The 24,613-nt window shown below is 45.9% G+C and overlaps 4 protein-coding genes across 17 annotated transcripts in view; all 4 read left to right on the forward strand.

Annotated features, from left to right (window-relative positions):
• Positions 1 to 119: 119 nt before the first annotated feature.
• On the forward strand, positions 120 to 4,632 carry LOC124059751 (presenilins-associated rhomboid-like protein, mitochondrial). Of its 5 annotated transcripts, none has more exons than XM_046390041.1 (10): positions 120 to 292; positions 841 to 1,060; positions 1,133 to 1,273; positions 1,546 to 1,594; positions 1,703 to 1,798; positions 2,018 to 2,167; positions 2,257 to 2,327; positions 3,258 to 3,359; positions 3,432 to 3,529; positions 3,975 to 4,632. In XM_046390041.1, the coding sequence occupies exons 1-10, from the start codon at positions 216 to 218 to the stop codon at positions 4,099 to 4,101; spliced, it is 1,131 nt and encodes a 376-aa protein (XP_046245997.1). In that variant the 5' UTR covers positions 120 to 215; the 3' UTR covers positions 4,102 to 4,632. The 5 variants fall into 5 exon arrangements, with proteins under 5 accessions (XP_046245997.1, XP_046245998.1, XP_046246000.1 ...); XM_046390042.1 differs by having other exon boundaries at positions 844 to 1,060; XM_046390044.1 differs by having other exon boundaries at positions 135 to 292; positions 1,140 to 1,273.
• Positions 4,633 to 5,775: 1,143 nt separating this feature from the next.
• Positions 5,776 to 9,197, forward strand: LOC124059754 (claudin-1-like). Of its 2 annotated transcripts, none has more exons than XM_046390054.1 (6): positions 5,776 to 6,025; positions 6,743 to 6,989; positions 7,315 to 7,479; positions 7,642 to 7,723; positions 7,817 to 7,930; positions 8,142 to 9,197. In XM_046390054.1, the coding sequence occupies exons 2-6, from the start codon at positions 6,773 to 6,775 to the stop codon at positions 8,239 to 8,241; spliced, it is 678 nt and encodes a 225-aa protein (XP_046246010.1). In that variant the 5' UTR covers positions 5,776 to 6,025; positions 6,743 to 6,772; the 3' UTR covers positions 8,242 to 9,197. The 2 variants fall into 2 exon arrangements, with proteins under 2 accessions (XP_046246010.1, XP_046246011.1); XM_046390055.1 differs by lacking the exon at positions 5,776 to 6,025 and adding an exon at positions 6,315 to 6,662.
• A 145-nt stretch (positions 9,198 to 9,342) lies between these two features.
• Positions 9,343 to 15,186, forward strand: LOC124059753 (tissue factor pathway inhibitor-like). Of its 8 annotated transcripts, none has more exons than XR_006843427.1 (11): positions 9,343 to 9,748; positions 10,048 to 10,098; positions 10,951 to 11,115; positions 11,486 to 11,656; positions 11,982 to 12,017; positions 12,556 to 12,588; positions 12,669 to 12,701; positions 13,462 to 13,503; positions 13,692 to 13,779; positions 14,051 to 14,903; positions 15,067 to 15,186. XR_006843427.1 is itself a non-coding variant. In XM_046390048.1 (11 exons), the coding sequence occupies exons 1-11, from the start codon at positions 9,418 to 9,420 to the stop codon at positions 14,157 to 14,159; spliced, it is 1,026 nt and encodes a 341-aa protein (XP_046246004.1). In that variant the 5' UTR covers positions 9,343 to 9,417; the 3' UTR covers positions 14,160 to 15,180. The 8 variants fall into 8 exon arrangements, 7 of the variants coding, with proteins under 7 accessions (XP_046246004.1, XP_046246002.1, XP_046246005.1 ...); XM_046390048.1 differs by having other exon boundaries at positions 14,051 to 14,117; positions 14,151 to 15,180; XM_046390046.1 differs by having other exon boundaries at positions 14,051 to 15,180.
• Positions 15,187 to 15,337: 151 nt separating this feature from the next.
• LOC124059749 (tumor necrosis factor alpha-induced protein 2-like) overlaps positions 15,338 to 24,613 on the forward strand; it is a 32,176-nt gene continuing 22,900 nt past the window's right edge. Inside the window, exon 1 of one of the 2 annotated variants that reach the window (XM_046390038.1) lies at positions 15,338 to 15,739. The gene's annotated coding sequence lies outside the window, so the exon portion shown is untranslated. Of the gene's footprint in view, positions 15,740 to 18,750; positions 19,027 to 24,613 lie in introns of those variants that run through there. The other variant, XM_046390037.1, reaches the window with a different exon arrangement.

Consider the following 24,613-nt stretch of genomic DNA (forward strand, 5'->3'; position numbering starts at 1 on the left):
TTTATTTTACTTTGAAAGTCACAGACGGAAGTTGTGGCTCATGCTGTTGACGCACACTTCACACGGGTGGATTGTTTTGTTGTCTCGGGTGCGCAGTTCTCGCCTCTGTCCTCTACGCGTCGCTGTTTTTCTTCCGGCGGGCGCTCGCAGCTCCTAGTTGACCCGGAAATGAACGACCTGCTGGGGTCGGTCGGTCGGGGTCACCAGGCTCCACCATGGCGTGGAGGAACTGCTCCGTTCTGCTCAGACTGACCGGAGAAGATGTTTTACGGTGCCCAGCGAGGGGAGGCAGGTCAGTGACCACAGGCGAAAGGGGAGCGCCGGTTCCGGCTGACAGACCGACGGTTGTCCGCTGCTTAGCTAGCTCTGTTAGCGTTCAAGGACAGTTGGATTTAATTGGGCGTTAGCGGGTAATGTTAGCAAGGTAGCTAACGCAGCTCTGTTGGGTTCTTCTTAAAACTATCTTAAATAATCTTTAATGATTAAATTTATCACTTTCTTCTAAAATATCACAATAAGTTTTTACTGTGCAAACTGTGTGTTCAAATGAGACGGTAACACAGTGAACAGTAGTGGAAGGAATCTGCCGGAAAGGAAATCACCTGACGCCATTCAAACATCGTGCAGATTTTTATGATTTGTTGGGTTGGGGGAAATGTGAAATACTGTTGAGTTAAACAGACTGATAATTCTTCCCGTCACTGAGTGAATGTGATAGAAGCAGCGGGTGTGTTTCAGACCGAACACTCGGTTAACTGCTGTCGGACCGAAACCTGCAGGCCGATGCAGTTCAGGCTAACGGTGTGAACTCTCTGTTGTTGGACTCCTCTGTCTGTCCAGCAGGTGGCCTCACAGCTTCCAGCAGCGATGCGGCTTCAGGAAGGCCTCCAGGAAACCAGAATCCAGGAAGGTGGAGGAGGAGCTGGGATCCCCGCACACAGAGTCCCCCGAGGCCGCGGCCCCCCGCCGGACCTCGGCCCCCCACTGGGACCAACAGGATCCGCACGGCTCGTCGCGGTCCTTCGGCCGGCTCCTGAAGCCGCTTGTCTTCACTGTGGGGGTAGGTGATGCTCACCTGTTTGGGTCGGACATGACATCATCAGTGATGTCACGGGTGTTAACTCCATGTCAGTTTACAGGCTGCTCCTTCGGCTCGGCGGCCATCTGGCAGTACGAGACGCTGAAGTCTCGAGTCCAGAGTTATTTTGACGGGATCCAAGCTGATTGGCTGGAGAGGCTGCGGCCTCCGAAACAAGGAGACATCAGGAAGCAGGTGAGGAGGATCATCTCTGACGTGTCATGGTTCAGGTGTGAGTCAGAGTTAACGTTACAGAACGATTTTAGTTCGCTTCACATCATCATCATCTGAGCCTTTTTTACGCTCAGGTGTGCACAAACTACAGGTCATAAACTTCTTTATAGAATATGAAAATGTCAGATTCTGTCCTGGACATTTGAAGTGTGTTTGTGTTCGTGTTGTCTCTGTTACCACGATGTCATAATGACGCTTCGAGTTTGATCTCTGATTGGCTGTTTGCGTTTCAGATCAACCAGTGGTGGCACGGCTTGAGTGAGGGTCAGAGGACGGTCACAGGTGAGAGCGCCTGAACCCACCGCGGTGTGTTTGTCACACTGCTGTCAAGCTGTTGGATCAGATTAAACGTCATGCTTCCAGCCCTCAGCTCGCTGTGTTTTTTCCCAGGGATCATTGCTGCTAACGCCCTGGTGTTCTGCTGCTGGAGGGTCCCGTCCCTGCAGCGCTCCATGATCAGATACTTCACGTCCAACCCGGCCTCCAGTGAGTCCTCAGGGTTCAGCTCTTCACGTTATCATCTGCTGCATTTCTGTCTGTGAATAGAAAACGATGAAATGAATCTGATGTTCAGGAGGCCATCAGGTGTTTTTTAAAACGTGTCTGGGCCTCTGATAACCGCGTGGGTGGTTGCTGGGTTTGGGCGTTCGATCGGGCTGATGAACGACCACGTGGACGCGTTAACGGTCATGTGTCCTCCTGCAGGGACCCTCTGCTCCCCGCTGCTCCTGTCCAGCTTCAGCCACTTCTCTTTCCTCCACATGGCCGCCAACATGTACGTCCTCTGGAGCTTCTCCACCAGCGCCGTCTCCATGCTGGGCAAAGAGCAGTTCATGGCCGTCTACCTGTCTGCAGGTACCCGCCGGGCAGCTGCCACGCGTCTGATTGGTCGTCTCATGTTGGACTGTTTCCACTCACGGGTTTGTCTCTTCTGTTTGGTCCAGGTGTCATTTCTTCGTTTGCCAGCTACGTTTGCAAGACGGCCACAGGGAGGTTCGGTCCGTCTCTGGGAGCCGTAAGTCACAGCACGCCGCCGTGCACAAACAGCAGTGGTTCCCGACCTCTGGGTCGAGACCCCCACGAGGGGCCACGGCAGGAAGCAGGAAGTTATTTTATCTCATGTAATCTCTGTGATCTTTGCTCCTTTCTTGTCAGCTGCGTCAGAGTTTTGAGTTCTCTGCAGACAATCAGCGTGGAAGCAGAATCCGCTCTGCAGCAGATTAATTTGTTGTTTCGCATCAAAGCGTCACAAGCAGAAAAGGCTGTGAATCGCTGTTTGATAGGAACAGGAAGCTGCAGCACGAGGCGAGCTGACTGTGTGCCATCAGGACGTCCTGATTAACACGTATGTTGTCACGGCAACAACTGATGTGAGCAGGTCGTGTTGCGCAGGTCACAGGCTGATCTCTGATCTTCTGTTTTCACGTGTCTGTTTCCCACTGTGGCCAATCAGAGCTGCCTTCATGCCCATACGGTTCACATGCTGATGATAAGATGGTAACTGGGGGCTCAAATTACAGCTATAGCTCTTGTTGCTAAATTTGATTCACATTTGGATTGGCTCATCCACTGCAGGACTAATGAGCCGCTTTGCTTTTCTCACACGATGATCATCGTTACGTCTAAGAGTGTCGGAGTTTTTCCTGTAAATTTCTGACTTTGATGTTCTCCCCTCCCAAGCTTTAGCTAACGTTAGCGTTTCTTTAAACTCGTCACACGATCGCCGTTCGTTCCTCCGAGGAAACGCAAGTCAGAACTCTGTGGCCGAACTCGCCTGCTGACTCCAAGTCTGCCATCCAGCAGCTTGTTGGAGGTCGTAGTGGATTTGACACCACGTCAGAGTTGGTGAATCTGAGCAGGCTGGAGGAACCTCTGATCAACACTAATCCATCATGATGTTTGATCTGTTGTCGCTTACTGATTGTGGTTGTTGGTGTGTTTTCAGTCTGGAGCCATCATGACCATCCTGGCTGCCGTCTGCACCAAGATGCCAGAAGCCAAACTGTCCATCATCTTCCTCCCCATGTTCACCTTCACGGCCGCCAACGTAAGACCTGCTCCACCCGCTCCGCCTTTCATCAGCTGCATCGTCAGAAACTCACCCTCTCTCTGTCTGCAGGCTCTGAAGGCCATCGTTGCCGTGGATATGGCAGGTGTGGTGTTGGGGTGGAAATTTTTCGACCACGCCGCTCACTTAGGAGGAGCCTTGTTTGGAGTGTAAGTCACTGTTTGGGCCAATCACAGCAAGCCGTTCTGTGCTCGCTGACGGTCTGATCTAAGTCGAAGTGTTCGGTCAGTTTGGCAAGAAGACATTCAGAGGACAGAAATGGTTTTCAGCGAGGACTTTTCATGAATTGGTAGATTTAATCGGCTGGCGGCTGCTGCTCTGCCTGCAGAGGAACTGAATGTGAATTAAATGTGTTTCCATCAGCTGGTTTGAACCTTTGACGCGTTTAAAGTGTCACAGAAACAGTGTTACCAGGTGTGTGTGTGTGTGTGAGTGTGTGTGATCTTTGTAAATATGCAGCTCAGCGTGCTGTCTCGGAGGCCGACGTTCTGGGTTGAGGTCTCGGTCGAACAGCCTGCATTAGTTTCATTGGACCTGCTGTATTTGTGGCCGCAGACTGAACTCATTTCCCATCATGCTCTCTGTCTCCTCCAGCTGGTACATCCTGTTTGGTCACGAGTTGATCTGGAAGAACCGAGATTCTCTTGTTAAACTTTGGCACAACCTGAGGACACGGGGAGGGCCGGGCGGCGGCGGCGACGGCGGCGGAGGAGGACGCTGACCCTCCGGGGCTGATGGGAAAATAAACAGTACATGAGGACATATGGAATGTACAGCCGCTTTGCTTCCCCAGCACGAGTCGACAGGAAGCAGGTGGGCGTCGTGAGGACATCAGGTGATGATGTCACACAAACACCTGCAGCAGAAATAAGGATTGGTGTCCGTGTTCATGGAGTCAGGCGACACGAGTGATTCTGATTTGTTCGTCTTTTCTGCTTTTCTTCCCTGCAGAGACGGACTGAAGATAATAATTTTACTGTTGTGATCGTTTTTCTGTTTGTTGCTCAGCGTCGCCAACGTGAATCGGAAGCAGATGTTGTTGTGACGTCTCATTGGTCAGCAGTTCTTAGTTTATGTTGTTTTGTCAGCTAATCATTTGAATCAGTGAGAGTCCAGCGACGGATTTACATGATAAAAACGCCGATCAGGAGTCACTCTGGTTCAGAGTTTCACCAACATGTTATTGTCTTTCTTTCTCTTTATTTATGTTTGTTGGTTTTCCTCCAAATAAAATGAAAACGATTTGAATCGATGCTGCTGACTCGGCACTCGACTGGCGCGACTCGTTCGGTTGGCGAATCGTTTGCTTTGATCCCCGACATGAAAATCACACGTAAATCATTTGATTTAAGCTTCCAGTTTGTTCATATCACACAATGACGTATAATCAGTCAGTGATGTCCACGAAGACATCATATTGCTCAAACTGATTTTACAAAATAATCTCAAGTTTATTTTTTTATATGCAGCTTCTCAAATTGAATATTTTGTGGGTTCTGTGAAGTTAATCTCAGACATCTTTGTGGTTTTGGGAGCAGATGTTTTGACTTTTACATTCTTTTACTTTCAGCATGTTGAATTGCAGTCAGATGTCCATGAAGGTCCTCATCATTACAACTGAAAGTGCGCCCTTCATATTTCCAGCAGGTCAGAAAGGGACTGAATGGTTTCTGGTCCGTAAGGCAGTCGGTTAGAGGAGTTTTGAGTTTTTAACTGAGCTGCAAACATGAAGTCAGTTTGACAAACACGGTTTAAAGTCCACAAACGGTCACACAGACAAACACACACACAGAGCAGAGTTTGGTTTCAGTGCTGTGTGTGTGTGTGTGTGACTGCACCTGATGTAAACTCCAAACTCACGGCTCACTAACTGCCCTCAGAGAGCTTTTCACCATCAGACCTTCGATTCACAGAAGGACAAACGGCACAAAACATCACTGAAGGGCTTGCAGGAAAATAATTTTACTTCAGTCTATTTCAAGATTAAAGTGAAATTATTCTCTTTGAATTATTGAAGCTCTTATGTGGCAATTCTTTATGGCAACGTCCAGATTTTACTGTTGGTTTAAGTTTTGAAGTTTATGTTGAAGCTTTCAGTTCAGCTTGTTTTTGTTTCGATGTTCTGATCGTCTACTCGGACAACACAAAGACTTTAATGACTTTAACTTAATCAGCTGGAAGGTGAAGCCTTAGACCTGCAGTCTCCCGAATGTCCAGCAGGGGGCGACTCCACTGGTTTCAAAGAGAGGTCTGACTGTATGTATGGCATTTGTGTACTTATTGATTAACACAGCAGCTGATTTATGGGTCCAGTTCCATTAGTAAAGCTGATCAGTTCATCAGCTGATCAGTTAGTTCATCAAAGAAGAAAGTGTCCAACACCTTCAGCCTTTTAAACGGATTTATTAAACTTAGATGAGTTGAGGATCCTCACAAACAGCGAGAGGTGAAACTCTGGGATCCTCATGTGTCAATAACCGTGTGTGTTCAGAGGCGGTTCAGCCTCAGCCAGAGTTCATCGACCCTGAACAGCAGCGACTCGGAGGATCAGACCGACAGACCGACGCGCTTCACATCACTGAGACAAACCCGACAAGCAGCCGCACAGAAGAACAGACGGCCAAAAACTGAAGTTTCAGCTGACGGTAAGACGTGTGTTTGTTGGAAATGAGCGGGACTTCAGAGGTCACGTCGGACTGGTTCATCTGGGCACTGAGGACGTGAAACCCTTTTCAGTGTGTGTCACTGAGTGTGTTTCAGGTTTTGAACTATCTGAACAGAAGCAGAGCGCATGTAGTACAGGAACTGCAGGAAGTGGTTCTAAACTGAGACTGCAGTGGAGGTCAGTGTGGGCAGATCAGCTGCTGACAACAGTTTGATTAAAAAGTGTCTGCAGCTGTGGCAGGAAGGCTCAGACTGAACTTAAAATACATTTCTTTAGATGGGAGAGCCCAAAGGCCCGTCAGCCCTCGTGGGTCTGGGACGGATCCTGGTCACGTTAGCTGTTTGCTGACGTTTGCCTCAGTGTGTGTTTACATGTGTCAACAGCTTGTTCTGCTGTCTGTCTGACAGTTTTGCCAACATTGCTTTTGGTTTATTGTACGGGGAAAATCAGAATTTGCTCATGTAAATAATTCATGTGTCATTGGAGTCGTTTTTGAAGGCACTTACCTGTCTTGTTTTTGGGAGTATCACGTGGTTTTTAAACATAACTTCAGTTGACATATTAGCATGTAAAAAAAAATTAAAGGACCAAGAACAGAACCCTGAGGAACCCCACAGGTAATTACGTTGTGTTTGCTGGATGTGGATGTTGGTAGCCATAACTCCTCTGTGTTGCTGACCTCCTGCTGTGTGTGCAGGTGTTCCAGGTGTCTGTGGGGACGTTCAGCATGGCGGTAGGCCTGCAGGTTGTGGGTCTGCTTCTGGGCGTGGTGTCCTGGTGTCTGCAGTCCAGCTGCACCTCCTCTCAGGTGTGGAAGGTGAAGAGTCAGATGGAGTCGGTCACCACCAGTCAGTGGCAGTTTGAAGGTCTGTGGATGAGCTGCGCTGCCACCTCGCTGGGGTCCATTCAGTGCAGCAGGTTCAAGACGGTGCTGGGACTGCCGGGTGAGGACTCACTGCGTCGTCAACATGTGCACACACACACACACACACATTCATTAATATGATACATTCCCTGAATTAAAGCTGACTTCAGTGATCAATGAATCCAATGCTCAGACAAAGAAAACAATCCGGTATGCGTGACTGTTGCAGCCAGTCGTTTTTTTGTGCAATGATTGGACGGTCTACCTGCTACATACCTGAACCCTGAAACATCCTGAAACTGCCCGTTCATGTGTTGCTAAAGACGTCAGATTTCCCAGTGCTCACATGCTAGCTTAACAGATTTGAGGTGGTTGGTTAGCAACGTCACCTGTGTGGTTTGCAGCTCACCTGCAGGCCTGCAGGGCCCTGATGATCCTGTCCCTGCTGGTTGGTCTGGCCTCCATCATCGTCTCTGTGCTGGGACTCAAGTGCACCAAGATTGGCAGAACCTCGGAGCGCGTCAAAGACCAGATCGCCCTGGCCGGAGGAATCCTGTTCGTCCTGTCCGGTACGTCAGCGGTCATGACACGAATATCACGGGATTGTTGTGACTCATGCATGAATGTGAAGGCGGGGTTTCCTGCTGCACTTTGGAGCTCATTTTGACTGATTTTCTGTTGGACTGCTGACTCTTTTGACCAATCAGTAATGACAAGTCGTGTCTTTTCAGGCGTCTTCACTCTGATTGCAGTCTCCTGGTACGCTGCCAAAGTCATCAATGAATTCTACGACCCACTTTACGGAGGAGTCAGGTCAGTCACATGACTCCTCTACAGCCCTGTGTGTGTGTGTGTGTGTGCGTGCTCGTGTTCCTGCTGCTAACCCAGTGTGTGTTGGTGCTGCAGGTTTGAGTTGGGTGCTGGTCTCTATCTGGGGTGGGCAGCCTCCTGTTTGGCCATACTGGGAGGATCTATGCTCTGCTGCTCCTGCAGGAAGACTTCCCTCGCCCCCCCTGCTCGGTAAACCCACAGCAACACACAGCATGTAGTATTGGGGGCTGTCCACAGGGGGGCACTGTTAGACACACAGTGTTGTTTTAGCAGAGAGTTTTAAGACCCAAATCCAAAGAGGGAAAGGGTTTACGACCGATCGGGTGATCAGTGTGTGCTGATCATTAACATATCGTGTGTGTTTGGATGTAAATCAGAAAGCTCACGTTGTCTCCTGCAGGCAGTTTTCATACAACTTCACCACGACGAGCCGAGGACAGAACATCTACAGAGCAGCTCCGGCCTCAGACAGCCGCAGCTCCACTAAAGCTTACGTCTGAAGCTCCTCGATGCTGCCGCTTCCTGTCTGATCAACTGCTGTCCCGCAGCAGCATCGCGGTGTAATTCATCCTGCGTCCTCTGAACTTTGTTTTCCCAAAATTAAAAGTATGCTGTTAAGTTTTTTTTAACTAAAGGATTTTACTGTGAAGGCACTCATTCTTTGATGTATGTTTAAATACTTTGTACTGTTGACTGTCATCGTCTACCAAACACAAAAATGAAAACCGGACTTTCTTCAGGCCAGAGTTCAAAACATTTCCAGAACTTTCCAAACCACCCAGGTTGATTAACCTGCGTCACAAGTTCCTTTTTGACATGTTGTAAATAAATGTTTCCTGAAGCTCTAGTTCCACCAACAGAAACGTCTGACCACAGATCAGCCTTTTCCTCTTGAAAGATTGCTCTTATATTAGCTTTGTTACCTGGAAACCTTCACAGGTTTTGTTTTATTGTTGTATCTGAATCCAGAATTGAGTCCACCTCCCAAATGTAAACCCTTTTGTCATTCTCACTGTGTGATCAGTTGACCAGTCGTGCAAACGCTGGCAGCAGGAATACCATATTGTATTATATGCTAATAATTGTTGTTATCGTTGTTGTATTGATGTCCATGAAGGAGCCGCTCGTAGAGCTCAGTGTGACACCACGCTGTCCGGTTGGTGCTCGTGAAATGTTTGACTGTATGGAGATTTATGGATTCTAACATGTAACACAATGAAGAGCTGACATCATGACTTTAGTTCGTCTTCCTTTGCTGGCTGCTTTTCAGCTCGCTGGTGGGCGGAGCTGAGGCCTCGTCAGGTGCAGCACACCTGGGCAGGCGGCACTTGGGAAGCTGTAAATCAGACAGGCAGGATTTTGTCTTCCTCCTTCCTTAAGCTGCCGACTGACACTGCATACGTGCTGACTCATTGTTCTGTTTCATTAATTTAAGTCATTAAAACGTTTGACTGTGTCTTCTGGGTGTGGCAGACCGTTGATGTTAAGTTGGCAGGAGTTTGATTAGAATCAAAGAGGCAGAGCATGATAACAATGTCAGCTGATGTTTGTGGTCGGATTGTGTTGAAGAGGACTGTGTGGTGACGGAGGACGGTGGGCGGGGTTAGGTGAAGTGATCACCTGGAAGCTTATCCTCTCTGGCAGATCAGACTCGAAGAACGCGTGAGACTGAAGCCATGACCCAGAAGGTTTTGTCTGGAGTCTGGTTCAGTCTGCTGGCTGTGGCCTGTTTCCTGTCCTGGTCCGGTCTGACTCAGGTCCCCGAGCCGGCACAATGCCTCGCCTCTGGGATCTACCATCTGATCCGGCTCCCTGACTATAAGGACCCGATGCACTGCTGGAGGGACTGCTTTGCCGAGCCCGACTGTCACATGGCTGTGGTGGCCACGCCGCTCAGTGGCTCCAATCAGTGTCTGTTGGTCAACTGTCTGAATCAGGGCGAACACTCGTTCCCTCGTGATCTCAGTGCACAGATCAGGGTTTACCCCAAGAGCATCAGTGATGAAGGTAAGATGGGTCAGGAAGTGTAATTCTCTTGAACTGTGAAAAGGTTAGAGCTGGAGTTCGGTCTCGTTTTACTGAAATTAACTGACTAACGAAATGCTTTTGGAACCCTTAATGATTTGTTATTATTGCAGATGTCTTTGTTGGAAATGTGTCCTGTTTTCATACCTAAACCACAGAAATGGTGCTGAGCTGAACAGATGTTAGTCAGTCCCTGCTGTGACCTTCTTTAACATCTAACTTGTTTAGCCAGTGTTTGTGACCAACAGCAAAGCTGCTGACTGCTGGCCTGTAATCCACAGGTCAAAGAGACTCCTTCAGAAAAGGCGCCTATGGGAGAGCTGATGAAAGGCGTAAGAACAAATTTAAATTGATTCTTAAGTATTAACATCTTAAAACCGTATGTTTTTCAGTATGTTTCCACAATTGCTGATTTGTACTTTCAGACTCTTTGTGTGCACAAATGAACAGAAGATAATGTTAACGGATCGTATGTTAAAGTTAAAGAGTTTTCATTTAACATAAACAACACAAATATCCAAGTGCCCCCAAAACCAAACGAAAATGCGTTCACTTCAAGAGGCTTATTGATGTTGGACTGTCAACTGACTGTATGTGAAGATGACATGAGAGAGTGAAGCCAAAACATCTGGACGCCCCCTGGTGGCTGGCTGCAGCACAGCGCATAAGCCACTCCCCCTCCGTGTTAGCAGATGGGACATGATGGATGGTTTCTGCTATTTTAGGGGGTTCTTATCATTTTTCTGTTAAGTTTGCTTTTAATGAGTTATTTGATGTTCTAAAAAGGGACTGAATCTTCATGACTGACAGCACCTGATTGGCTCAGACTGGTGTGTGGGCGGGAACTCGATACTCAATACAGATATTATTTGAGTGAGAGAAGACGTCTGGCCATTTGATGTGTTCTTAGCTAAATGTGATGATATTAACAGTTCTTGGACTGTGACTGATGATGCTCCACAAGTCCTTAATTAAATCAGATCAGAGACTGAGAGACGTATAATTCATAGCACAATTGAACAAGATAAGAAAATGATTTCTCTCTTGCCATTAACTACTATATTTTTCTTTAAATAAGGTCCTATGGGGGACACTGAAAGGTGGAGGGACTCTGTCTTTCTATGAGAAAACTGTGATGAGTTAATCATTCATGACGTCCCGTGTGTGGTCTCTCCTTCTTCCAGTTTACTGTTTCCTCTCAGTGAAAAACAACAGCTGCCAGTCCGGGACTCTCAGATTCTTCTACAATGGGACCAGCTTCAGGTGTGAGAGCTTCTACAGTGGCTGTGAGTCCAACAAGAAGACATTTGAGACCCAGGAAGCATGTGAAGCTCTGTGCAACGAGAAATGTAAGAGGCCTTATTAATATACTCGATCAAAGTTATTCAAGAGTTATTTTGATGAGGCAGAATGAAATTCTCCTGCTGCCACCTTTGTGTTAACAGCCTGTAATAAACCCCACAATACACCAAAACATAGGAAAATGACAGTTTTATTCCTTAGGTTTGAGCTTTTCACTAGCTAGAAGATCTACTTTAAGCCCATATTATATAAATCATGAGTTTATATTACTTTTATATATATATAATCTGCAAACCATTTGAAATAGCTGGTTAAGTAATCAAAATATATTTTTGCTGTCGTTATGTCCCCAAGTTTGATAATGTGTGACATGATGGAGGGAAAATGTGAATGTGTTCCCTCCGTCCTTCCCGCCAGACCGTTGTTATCGGCCCATGCAGTATGGCGGCTGCGGCTCGCACTTCCTCAAAGTCTTTTACAACGTGACGAGTCAGAGGTGTGAGAGATTCGACTTCAGCGGCTGTGGGTCCAACGGGAACATCTTTTCAACCGTGGAGGAGTGTGAACGCCTCTGTGGAGATGTTAAAGGTAGCAGAACTCAAAGTATGTTTCTTGTTTCTTGTCTTTACTCCACCGACACTCAGAGGGTCTGCTGACAGACAGGTTTTAACATCCATGGCCAACAGTTTTCTCCTCCTGCTGTGGTCCTGCTTGGCACTCACGACTGTTTTACCACCTTTTACATTTCTGCATTGTTATTATTACTGCTATCAAAATCATCATAGTTAATACTATCATCGGTGTTATCGCTGCTGTTATGCACCTCAGTCTGTACCTGTCCCCAATTATCTTTTCATCATCATTATTATTATAGAACACTGTTATTTACTAATGAATATTTCTGATTTTAAAGCAGCTCCTCCAGCCAGTCCACCTGCTGTGGATTCAGGTAATACATGTTTCCTGCGTTATGTTTTCTTTTTTAACCAAAACTTATTTAGCTAAATTTTTTACATTTTTCTAACCTCCACAACAAGGATCAACATACTGACTCTCTGCCACAGAGGCTGTTAGCTAACAATGTTTAATTTCTATTTTCTGTATCACGACCATAATACTGCATGGATTGGTTAAGCTGAGAAGGATTAAAGGTAAAGGAGTAAAATAGTAGGAAAAGTAGGAAATATACAAAGTGGTCTGCTTAATAATGTCGAGTAAAAATGTCATAACAAGCAACATTTTCATTTCCTGTGATGTGCATAAGTTTAATCAAAGCAGCTAATTTGCTGTTTTTGCCGTGTAAACGTATTCCTGTATCATCTTATGAGATGGGACTGAGTGTTCCGGGTGTTAGTTATTATTAACAAATCAAGACAAGTGGTAAAATACTAAGGAAATTAAATTATCTCATTGTTGTTACAGAGCATTTGCACTTACCTTCCATTTTTAGAATTTACAAATCAATATTTACTAATATTTTACACCAGCTTCCACTGCCAGACCAGCCACCATGGATTCAGGTAATATGTGTTTCCTGCATTGTGTTTTCTTTTATATCTAAACTCCACCAGATGGATTAACTTTACTTACTTTGTGGCAGGTACTACAGTGGCTCTTCCTACAGGAGCCAAGGGTAACTATATTTACTTTATACTACATTTATCTCATTTATTCTAAAATGTTAATTAACATTGCTCATTTTAGCTGCCGTAGATCCCTCAACACCTGTAACCAGTGATGCTACAGGTGAACAGTATTTTACTGTTGTGTCTGGAGCTTTGGGCTGACCAGGCGCTTGAGGGAGTTTGTTGGCATCATTTGACTAACACAGTTATATTAAATACAGAACATGTTTCAGTATACATGGTGTTGTTAATTGAGTAATTTATTTTCAATGACCAGTATTGGACAAAGTCATAAGCTGACCAGGTGTTACATGAGCCACTAAAACAACAGTAAAACTAACTACAAGTAAAGTCAGAACAGGAGAAAGTAAAACATGAAACACAGCAAATATTTTACAAACAACACTTTCATTTTCCACTTAAGTTTCATTAAAGCAGCTTCTTTGCTGTTTTTCCACGTAAATGTATTCCTGTAGCATCTGCATACATTTGAACATCAGCTCAAACACATGCAGAAGGCAGATCATTGAGGTTTGGACTGAAGAGGGGAGGACCGAGAACAGAACCCTGTGGGACGCCAACATTATAACTGAGTGGCTGACACCAAGTTCTTCATGCTTAAACACAGATTTCTGTTTGGTTTCTCACGCTGTGCACAGCACCTCATCGTGTGCACAAACACAGTCTGAAAGACGTGATATTAACTTAACTCGGACAACTATCACATCAGCTCTGCATTTATAGTTAACGTTGTGCACTGTTCGACAGATCGTCCAGTCACGGCCTCCACTGTTCCTCCCAAGAACACAGGTAACGCATCCAAATTCAAATAACCTTAATGTTACCACTGCAACCAGTCCAGCTTCTGGACTCAGGTGACGCATCTGTTTCCTGCCTTATCGTTTCATTAACAGAATATGTTCAGACTCTGAATGGAAGCGTGGATGACAGTTTATCTATTTGTCTTCAACTTGGTCCTTCTCTGTCCTCTCGGTCAGGTGTCCTGTCTGTTATTGTGGTCGTGTTCTTGCTGTCAGTGGTGGTCGTGGGGTGCTGCAGGAAGTCCCGGCGTCCATCTTCCATCAGGTAAAGTTAAACTGCCTGTGTGTAAACCTTCATGTGCACTGGAGTGTTTCAGTCTTCAGCAGACACGTCTCAGTATTGCTTACGTTTTGTTTTTCTGACGTGTTTCTTGATAGCCACAAAAGTCATTTTAATCTGTAGTTTGGTACTTTGTGAGTATTAATGATGAAATGTAACTAAGAACATTTACTCAAGCACTGGGCTGAAAAGTTTTCATTTAGGAGATTTGTCTTATTTTACACAAAAAAATTTGGTTTTGTTTCTTTCTCTCCAGTTACAAAGGCCTGTTTCGTTTAGTATCTGGGGTGCGTTCAGCTTCTGAGGGGTGCCCAGGGGCAGCCGAGTCCTGAAGGAGTCCTGAAGGAGTCCTGAAGGAGTCCTGATGGAGTCCTGATGGAGTCCTGATGGAGTCCTAATGGAATCCTGGACCCCAGCAGGCTTTGAAGGGATGGACGTGTCATTAACTTAGTGCTGGTTGTTGAGCCTGGACGTCTGTGTTAGTGTCAGTTTATTACTTATGACATGATGCTAATTTTGGTGAATTTATTTATTTATGTGTTTGGAGGAACAAGACACTGACTCAAAATAATAAATCCAATCTCCAATATTAATTAATATAAAAAATAACCACAAGGAAAAAACTTTGATTTCATGTCACATTTTATTTCATAATGTTGTTTTCTATGGTGTGAAATCAAACTTGACATGAATTTAAAGTGTAAGTGGGGAGAAAAAATGTTAATAATGTAATAAAAATGAAAATAAAAATAAGAAATTGTTTCATAGTATTGAGCTGAATTTAAATAGTTCTCACTTATTTCACAAAGATTTGGTTCATTTATGTATTTTACACAATTGATTCCTATGATTATTTGATCATGTATATGTTTTTTTTGGATTTATTTAACTGAACATTTTAAGGTTCCCTCTCATTTCTTTATAATTAATTCATTATTTTGAGATCTTATTTTAGATGTTATTTCATGTAGTTCACCTTTGTGCCACAGGAGGGCGACAGAACATTTTAAAACATGTCACTGAGGTCCTCGGGTTGTGATGGACATGAACTCTCCTGTTGAATCATCAGAGTGAAACATGACCAACATCTGTGGAGATCAATTAATGAAGTCAGTCACGACTCCCATGATGCATTTCACTAAAAATCATCCAATCACAGAGCTTCACATGCTGACACATTGACTGGCTGCTGATTATTTGAGTGTGCATGTGACATGGGCTTTGCTTTGATATTTTTTATTAACTCAGTTAAGCCTTCCTAATTTGCTTCAGCTCTGATTTGTATGGGGTCCCCAGAAGGACAGAAATCTCAAGTTTGTCTCATCAAGAAGCTGTGGACGTCCATGTTTGTCTTTGTGCATCAACACGCCACAGTTGGCCTCTCAGTGAGATGGCTACAGATGATAACTGCTGAAGTGCCTCTGAGTAAGGCAGCAACCCTGCATGTCCACCAGGGGGCATGCAAGCCAACCAATCAGTGAGTCCATGGTGTGTTTGTGTTTGTGTGTGTGTGTGTGTGTGTGTGTGTGTGTGCAGGGGGTCGACAGTGTGGGGAGGAGGAAGAGGAAATGATGACCATTTCCTGCTGCAGCTAGAAAATAAAACAAACAGGAAACGAGGAGCAGAACTCCATGAGGAGCGAGTGGAGTCGGACAGAAACCAGTAGAGTGAGACAGCAGAACCAGCAGCAGGAGAACCCAGCAGAACATCTAACAAGAGGAGGATCAGGAGGGAGCTGAGCTGACCTGAGGACAGTGAATAACATTCAGAACAGACAGACAGACTGCAGCTCACTGTGGAGTCCAGACAACAACCGGCAGAAACCAGCTCCTGACCAGGACTCGCTGAGACACACACACACACACACACACACACACACACTGTGGCTGAGATGTCACAGTCTTGAGTCCTGGACCAGTTGATTCTACAAAAACAGAAGAAAGAGGTAAGACTTGCTTGTTTAATCCGTGTGTGTGTTGGTTTGTTTGTTTGATGTTTTTTAGATTTTACTGTAACCAATTAAAAGAGAGGAGACATGTGACCATAGAACTGCCAAGCAACTGAATAAAAGGTGATTTAGTCCGTCAGAGTTCAGGCCTCAGTGAGATGAGAGCAACACAAAGTCACCTGAGCAGGTAGCAGCGGCTCATCATGGCAGCATCTCTCACAGAAACACGACATTCACTATCGTTTATCACAGCTTCGTGTTAATTCCCAGCAGACATCAGTCAGACGCGATGCTGGAGTTTCCCTTACAGACGAGGTGTTGACGAAGGACTGATCTGTGATCAGACGACGTGTTGAGGACTGCATGAGCGGGCGTCCAGCTCTCTGCTGCAGCAGGCCAGTTTTCACGTGTGGTGTTGTTTGTGGAGGTCAGATTTTAGCGTCGTCTGTCGTTCTTTCACTGAAGTGTTGTCAGTTGTTGATGTGGACCTCAGGAAGCCAGACAAACATGCAACACAGAGAGGAGAACCTCCAGCAGTTCTCACCCTTTTGATCGTGTCTCATCAGTGCAGACGTGTTTGCATTGGAGGTTCTGTAAAACCCGGCCAGTGTGTCGAGGAGCGTGACAAAGAGGTGTCTTCTGACCCCCTTCAGGATGAGACCAGGCTCAGTAGCCGTGAAAAATAAGTGACAGGATTTGCGCGTATGGACACGAAATTTCCTCTTTGTTTGTGACTCTCGACGGTCCTGCATGTGTGTCGACGCTCAGCCTGCAGAGCTCACACGTGAAGGTGCTGACGGCCCTGCGGGTCCAACTGCGGATTCTGGCTCCAGCTTTCAGATGTGGTCATGTTTTATAAATCTTCATCTGTATTTAGAGCAGCACAAAATGGTTCCTTTAGGTTTTCATCTCAACAAACTCTGCATTCATCCCTGTTTCATTTTTCAAATAAACAGCCGAGACAGAGAAGATTCTATTGGTCCAGGCTAGCAGTTTCCCTCTGCTTCCAGTCATTATGCTAAGCTAGGCTAAACAGACATCCGGCTGTTCTCTGCACACACTGTTCCTTTAAAACATCAGCCTCAGTGTGTGTGTGTGTGTGTGTGTGTGTGTGTTGACTGATTGATACAGTCGCGGTTGAGTCCTGATGATTCACTGCAGGACGCGTCCAAACCTTCGTTTTACTGTTGTGCTACTCACATGGGAGGTCATGCTGAGGTGCGTCCCAGTGCATGCTGGGAGGAAGTAATTATGATGTAATCATTGCAGTCAGACCCGACTTCCTGCTCCAGTCAGTTTCTGAGCTGTGCGTTCTGCTCTGCACGGACTGTTGATCCAGCTGTGCCCTGGGTTTTGTCTGTCAGGCTACAGAGTGTGTGCTGCCTGACAGGAGCACCTGCAGACACGACTCAGGGCTCAAGGTGCTGTCAAGTTAGGGTGATATTTTATTTTCAGTCTGTGTTATCCTACAAATTCACCCTGACTGAGCATCAGTTCCATCAGAAGGTCTAACACTGAACACGTTGGGTTTCAGTTCATTACTGTGGAAAGTGTGTTGTAAGTGTTTAACGGATGGCGTCAGTTATGTTGACAAAGTGATGAGCTGATGATGAGCAGCCTGTATGGAGAAATGCGAGTGAATCTGTCCTCTCAGCACTGTCTCACAGGACTGTTAGGACACAAATCATTTCTCCTTTTCAACTCGGTCAGTTTTGGGTTTCGTTTCTGGCCCTGAGCTGCTGAAACCTCACGAAACCTGCTGACCTGATGCAAAACTTTTCATTTTCCTGCAGCTGCTGACTCAGCTGCTCAGCTGGACGCATTAAGCAGAACACGTTCACATCTGACACTCAAAGACCTGCAGGAACAAACGACTCGAAACCAAACTCGTCGAGAGTCGAACTCTGGTCAGGAGTCAGGAGTGAAGCTCCGGTCCAGGAGCTCCTGCAGCCCGATGGAGCTGTGGACGTGTGTGTGTGTGTGTGTGTGTGTGTGTGTGTGTGTGTGCGTGTGCGCATTCCTCTACCTCAGAGTCATCAGTCAGTCAGCTACTAAACACACACCTCACAAAAGAGCTGACACAAAAACACAATATTCATTAACTCTGCTTTCAACACAGGTCAGCACACACTCACACACACACACTCACTCTCTCACACACACACACACACACTCACTCTCTCTCACACACACACACACTCACACACTATAATAATGTCCTTGCTGAATGAAAGGCAACAGGTTTTTTCTGCTCGGGGACATTCAGGGGATTCGGCGACAGATTAAAAACAAAGCAGCAGGAAGTAGTTTGACATTGAATGGACGGTGTGACTTTAACGAGACCTGGACCAGGAGGGACCTTGCGTTTCCTCTCAAGCAGCCGAGTCCGAGCACAGCCGGGTACTGGATGAGTCTGTACATGTTCAGATACCACAACCTGCTGATAAAACTGCTGAGGAAAAACAAAAGATGCGGTTGATTTTAGCCCAGTTTGAACCTGCAGGACCAAAGTCCTGATCCCAGCAGCCCTGTGAGACAAATGTAGCCCTGAACCTGACAGGAATGAGCTGACCTGAACTGCAGTGACCTCTACACGACCTGTTTGACTCGGAGACGCTGCGGCTCCTTCGATCAGCTCGTCCAAAGCCTTCATGTCTGAATGAATTGGCTCCAGGATCAGGTCTGGAATCGTTTCCAGATTCAGTTTGTAAGATCAGATTGTTTGTGACCCTCAGCGCTCAGACACGCAGAAAGTCATGAGGCGTTCACGGTGGTGTTAAAAACTCTGGTTAAGATTTAGGTTGGACTTAATAACCGTCTGACACTGGAGGTCACTTTGTCATGTTTGATGTCAGTGCGTCCACTGGACATTATTGCCCCCCCTCACCTCCCCCCTCACCTCCCCCACCCCCGTGACATTGTGTTAAACGACATTTCAGGGATTTCTCTTTGCTCAAACACAACACTTCCCACACTCCACCTTTGCTGTAAACTTCTCTCTGTCAATAAAGCTTTATTTTAATCTGGGTTTAATAAATAACGTACTGATTCTGTCAAGTCAAACAGCAAAACCAAAAGCTCAAGTGTCCAACTGCAGCTGGACTCAAATAAATAAATCGCCACTGATTTCCGACCGCCCCTGAACGCAGCAGCACGTCCTTTGCTGTCTGCGCCTGTCTGCCCGTCAGTCGAGCTGCTGCTCGGAGCTGCGTTTGGTGTCCGCTGGTCCAGTCCGCCTTCTGCTGCCAGTCCGAGCCGCTGATCCGCCACCATGACTCCGAGCTGTAAGTGAAGCCTGCTTTTCACTCATTAAACTGCTCTGAAGAGCCGCAGACGCAGTTAGAAACTTGCAGATGATTTTTAGTTTATAAAATGTGTACATTTTCTGACGTTCAAATTACTGTACAGAAGTGAGGAAGAAAACACTGAGGGGGGGAAAGTGGACATTTTGACTGATTATTGCATGAAAATGGCAGTTTATTGAAAATCCAAATAACAGTTTAATTTTGTTGATTGTCTTCTTGGTTGCTCAGAGCCTGTCGACGTGCTCTGACTGTTCAGTGTTTGGTAGATGCTTTTGCGTGCTTTGAGCGACGGTCTGAGCTGCTGCAGGTCTGGGATCAGTTCGTGTGGTCTCGGGGGTCCGTCAGAGGTCGACCCTGTGTGTCCGGTGATTCTGATACCACCGTCTTCGTCTCGTTTTGGTCCTGACTGCGCACTTTTGTCTCTGACTTTGACTGCAGACGGTGCGTTTGAAGCAGCAGGAAATGTCACTCATTAACTGACCAGACTTTCTCAGCCTTCAGCAGAAGATGTGATCTGCCTCATGACGTCACATTGTTGAATCAGTTAGAACACAAAAGTCTTTTACAGGCAGTAAAGTCAGCGGACTGTCAGCAGCACTGAACCCCGACCCGCCGGTCCGGGGTGTCAGGGTGTGCTTCGTCATTCTGCGGTCGAGTTAATAAACATAAGCAACAACCTGTTAGGCCTTCAAAATAAAGCTCACTGACAAACACTTCATGTGAGGGTCACAGTTTGTTGAACCCTGACGTTTGCTTTTGCTCAGGACACGAACCCTCGGGGGTGAAGGTCCACCCCGACCTCCTCCTCCTCCACCTGCTGCTGGTACCTCGCCTTCTAAACCGACACAGCATCCTCCACCTCCGTCTCACTGTCTGTCTCCATCTTTCACTCCGTCTCTCTTTTTGTACTTCTTTACCTCCCTCGTCGTCCCGCCTTCCTCGTCCTCTTCATGCTGGATGTGATGACGAGGTCACAAACAGAGAAAAATGAATGAATGAAGCACTTCTGCTGTGAGAAGAACAGCAGTGACCGTCTGTGTTTCACTTCCTGTCTCATCCTAATGACAGAAAACAGAAAGTGAACTCTAACTCGTCCTCGTGACCGCTGACCTCTGATGTTGGAGACGTGCGGCGAATCGATTTGATGAGCTGTGGCTGATGTCACAGTCGTGTTCTGGTGTGGAGCTGCAGTCAGAAGCAACAATCTGACCTGAAATCTGCTGAACGCGTGTCAGCCGAGACGTTCACAAAGCAGGACGTTTGCTGCTCATGATTAAAGTGATAAAAAGAGAAAACTTATGGAACATAAAATTGCAGCTTTTTCTTATTTAAATTGTGTTTTGTGAATAGTTTTACCTCCAACAACGTGTGAAACTCACACACACACACACACGTCTGTCAGTTAAAGTTTTATTGTGGTAATTAAACAGCCGTGATGGAAAAGAACACGAGACTCTGAACGGGCCGACACTCCCTGACTGTGAACTTTATGGCACTCCGACTGCCTCCTGTACTGCAGTAAAAGTACGAGTACCTCACAGAATCGAAGTATCCGTGAGAGGAGTGTGTCCAGGAATCAGAGTCAGCATTTGATTTCAGATAAAATCATTTCTCGTCAAGCAACAGCAACAACAACAGCAGCAACGTGGTGGTGGAGACTTTAAACCCGCTGATGGTGCAGGCTCTGCTGCTTGTGTGTCACGTCAGTTCAGGATCCGCAGAGCTGCGACGAGACCCCCAAAGGTTCCCCAAAGCACACAGCAGTCCTGCATTACAGTCATTACATTCTTAATGTGATCGCCCGCCTCGTCTCTAACAGCTCACCGCGTTGAAGTGAAGAGCAAACGTTCAGCCTGTTATTAACACTTTGTTAAGAACTCTGATAAAGGACTTCAAACTTGTTTTCCTGCTCCAGTATCAGCCTGACCTCCATGCAGTCCCAGCTGCACTTTACCACCGAGGAGCCGTTTTCCCAACATCCACATTCCTCCTCAGGCAAAAGATAATATTACATTTTTCTCTAACAGCTGTTTTCCCTCACGAGTGTCGCTGAGAGGACACTTTTTCCTTAATGGAAGACAGATGCAGTGTGGGTAACTGCGACCTGCCAGAGTTTGATGTTGTGATGATGTGCGGTCGTGTTTCTAAAGGTTCAGCGTCAGGTGGTGCCCACATCGTTCACCCCTCGCTGCTTCCTGTCCATCCGTCTACCTGCGGGGACGCTTATGCAACCGGCCCTTATTATTACTGGACCTCACAGTAAAGTTTGTCCTCTGTGTGTCCTGACAGTCAACACGCGTCTCCAACTGTACAGTCTTTGGGAAACAAACAGCTGCTGGTCCGTCTTTGTGATCCGGGTGCTGATTCAAATCAGAAAATCAATCATCATGGATCAGCTCCACTCAGACGTCACAGAGAGGTGGCTGATGGGACTTTGGAGCCACCAAAGCTCTTTTTATCAGGGCAGCTCGTCTCTCATCAATCATCTACCGCGATGGTTCCTCGGTCTGATCTTGGATCAGTTAAGGGCGAGAAAGTCTTTCACTGCTATCTGAGTTTATGAGAGAGTAAATATTTATTCTGTTCAAGCCATAATTTAGGATTTAAAAAAATAAGCCGCCTCCTGCGTTCACGGGTTGACAGGTCAGACAGTCAGCAAATTAATACACTGTTTTTTATTTGTTCCATCTACAAGAAAGGCTTTTAAAATCTCTGTTTGTGTTCACATTAAACACACAAGACGCAGAATGTTAATCAGAGAGCATCAGAAGGGCTGATGAACTTGGACAGAGTCAAGCTAGCTGTTTCCTCCTGTTTCCTGTATTTATGCTAAGCTAGGCTAACCACATCCAGACTAAAATGCTAAAATGCTCTTTATTGTACTGACAGGCTTTTTAATGAAATTTCCATCAACAGAACCTCATTAACATGTAAGTTATTGAGCATGATTTCATGTTGTCAATGGGGAGAGAAGCAGCAGAGCCAGTGAGCGAAAATCGTTTGAGTAAGTCAGCTAAGCTGTGAGCTGTGAGCTTCCATCAGCCACGCTGACATCTTCTGCTAGCCACACTGACATTCAGAAACAAACAAAGAGGAGACATGTTTACACATCAAACTAGCCACTTACCATTCCAGTGATTTACCAGCAGATTCCCGCCAAAATACCTCAGACAGCCTGTGTGTGTAAACACAACAAAGGCAATCTGTGTATGGGTGTGAACTTGTACTGCTGACGATGTGGGGACTTTACACTGTCACCCTGCGGGGACTCACAAGCTTTATGGGGACACAAGCAAGTCCTCATAACATAAATCACTAAGTTTTAGGGTGGAAACTTGGTTTAAGGTTAGGGTTAAGCTAAGGTTAGGTTTAGGGTTGGACAGGTGGTGGTGGTTTGAGTCTTTAGGAAATCAATGTAAGTCAAAGTAACAACCCCAGTAGTGGTGGAAAAATGGTGGAGCGACTGAACTGATTCTAAGCTATTTTGTGCAGGACTGCAGCTTATTTTCATTCTGGATTAGTCTGCTGATTATTTTCTTCATGAATCAATTATTTGGTTTGTGAAAATTGGAAATAATGTAATAGTGAGAAATGTGGTCACAACTACCCAAAGCCCAAAGTGACACCTTCACAATGTTTTGTTTTGCTTCAGCTTCAGTCGCCTCTCTGTGACACTTTTACATGTTCACTGTTTTCTTTGGCTAAATTGTGATTTTTTTGAAGCAGGAGCCAAAAGATCAGCTGTAGTCTTGCTTAATCTCCACCACATGTGTTGTGTTTGTGTTTTGCTTTTGTAGCAGCAGTTTATCAGCAGGTGTCAATTCATTCAGTTATATAATGCAGAGAAACATGTGGACAGTCATGAATTAGAGTTAAAATAGGAATTAATGATAAAGTTTGAGCAGGAAGTCAGTGATCAGCTGTCAACTCCTTTTATTAAATGATTCCTGTTTTTATTTTTGAATGTACTGACTGTTCTCACAGTTTCCTCACACATCGGCTGATTATCTATATAGCCATTAATCATGAAACACACACACACACACACACACACACACACAGTGACTCTCCACCCATACTGGAGGTCAAGGCTGAGGTTTGTGCCTCCCTCTGATTGGGTATCTGGTTCTCTTCCTGGTTTCCTGTTTGGTGACGTTGAAAGGTCACGGCCTCTTCACCTTCACACGATGGCTACATGCCGTGTTGAACACGTCCACATGAGGACGAATCACACACAGACAGCTGATGCTGATGAGCAGTGTGTGATGTTGTGTCCCTGTTGCTTAGATATCTAAGGCCTGAAAGTGTGTGCTTGTGCATTCGTTGAAACCCGCTCTTCAACAGGAAGTTGGGTTTTGTGTGACATGCAGGACAGCACAGGGTTAGGCATTTTGTTTAAGGTTTAAGAAAAGATGATAGTTTGGGTTAAACGTTGACTTTCGGTTTCACACGGGACATGAAAAGCCGTGTCCTCACTGAAAGTCCTGTGTTTGACCCAACCGTCCACTCCAACCTCCTCCTGACGTGGACTTTGTCTCTTTATAATACGACACCTGAGTTCCTCTTTTGCTGCGCTCATAATTAACCAGCCGCTGGAGGTCAGCGTTGACGGGGACAACCTGCTTGCACAGATGAAATATACAACGTTTTGTTGGGGAGGATCATCTGGTCTGTTTCAGTTCACTTCCAGCAGCTTTTCTGCGGTGATATGAGACAACAGGTCTGAGACACTGGAGAAAGTGACGCCAGGAAATATGTTTGAGATAAAAAATGTTTAATGGATGAACAGATTGATTTGAGCTCCAGTAAAGCTTGTGTAGATAAATGGAGGAACATGCTGATAACGAGCTGTGTGACAGTGGAAAAGGCTGCGGCCACACAAACCTTAACGAGCCAGTCAATCATTGTGGCGAGCCCTGCCCAGGCAGAGGACCGTCTCGCCACTGTGAACGGACTTTATCCAGGTGAACCTCACCTGTTGCTTTATCCTTTGTGCTTTGTTTTTGTGCTGATTGTGTCTTCAGTCAGTGGTTCCTGACCTTTTCAGACCAGTTGAAACAGAGCTCAGTGTGCTTTCAGAGCCTTATCATCACTTTTGTCAGCCATCTTGTGTGGCAGGTTTGGCTGTTCTCTGGTGTCGTGGCTCTGTGGAGGTTATGAACACCGTTTTGTTTACAGATTACAGCAGCATCTTTTTTACCTGCCACAATCAGTTTGACTGTGTTCACAGAACACTAACACACAAACATTTTAGTGATGAGTCAGCTGTACCTGCAGGATTTGTGTGGATTGGGCGAGTATGTGTGGACAAGCTAGGCAGTCATGCTAGTTTGTCCACAGAGAACTATCTTTAGCTTTATTTGGCTAGTAGCAGCAGCCTGTGGTTAATCAGATGCAGTGCAGCGTGATGATGTTGGTGTCCATAATCCTGTGAGGGATGTGAACAGGAAAGATGATGTTGCCATGGATGCACTAAGTTTGCTGAGGGCTACAACTTGAGGCTTGTTTACTCCTACATGTTATTTATTGTCTCCATTAAACGTCTGCTGAGTTAATTAGCAGCTCC

The sequence above is a fragment of the Scatophagus argus genome, chromosome 5, assembly GCF_020382885.2.
Source record: "Scatophagus argus isolate fScaArg1 chromosome 5, fScaArg1.pri, whole genome shotgun sequence".
NCBI classification, from domain to species: domain Eukaryota; kingdom Metazoa; phylum Chordata; class Actinopteri; family Scatophagidae; genus Scatophagus; species Scatophagus argus.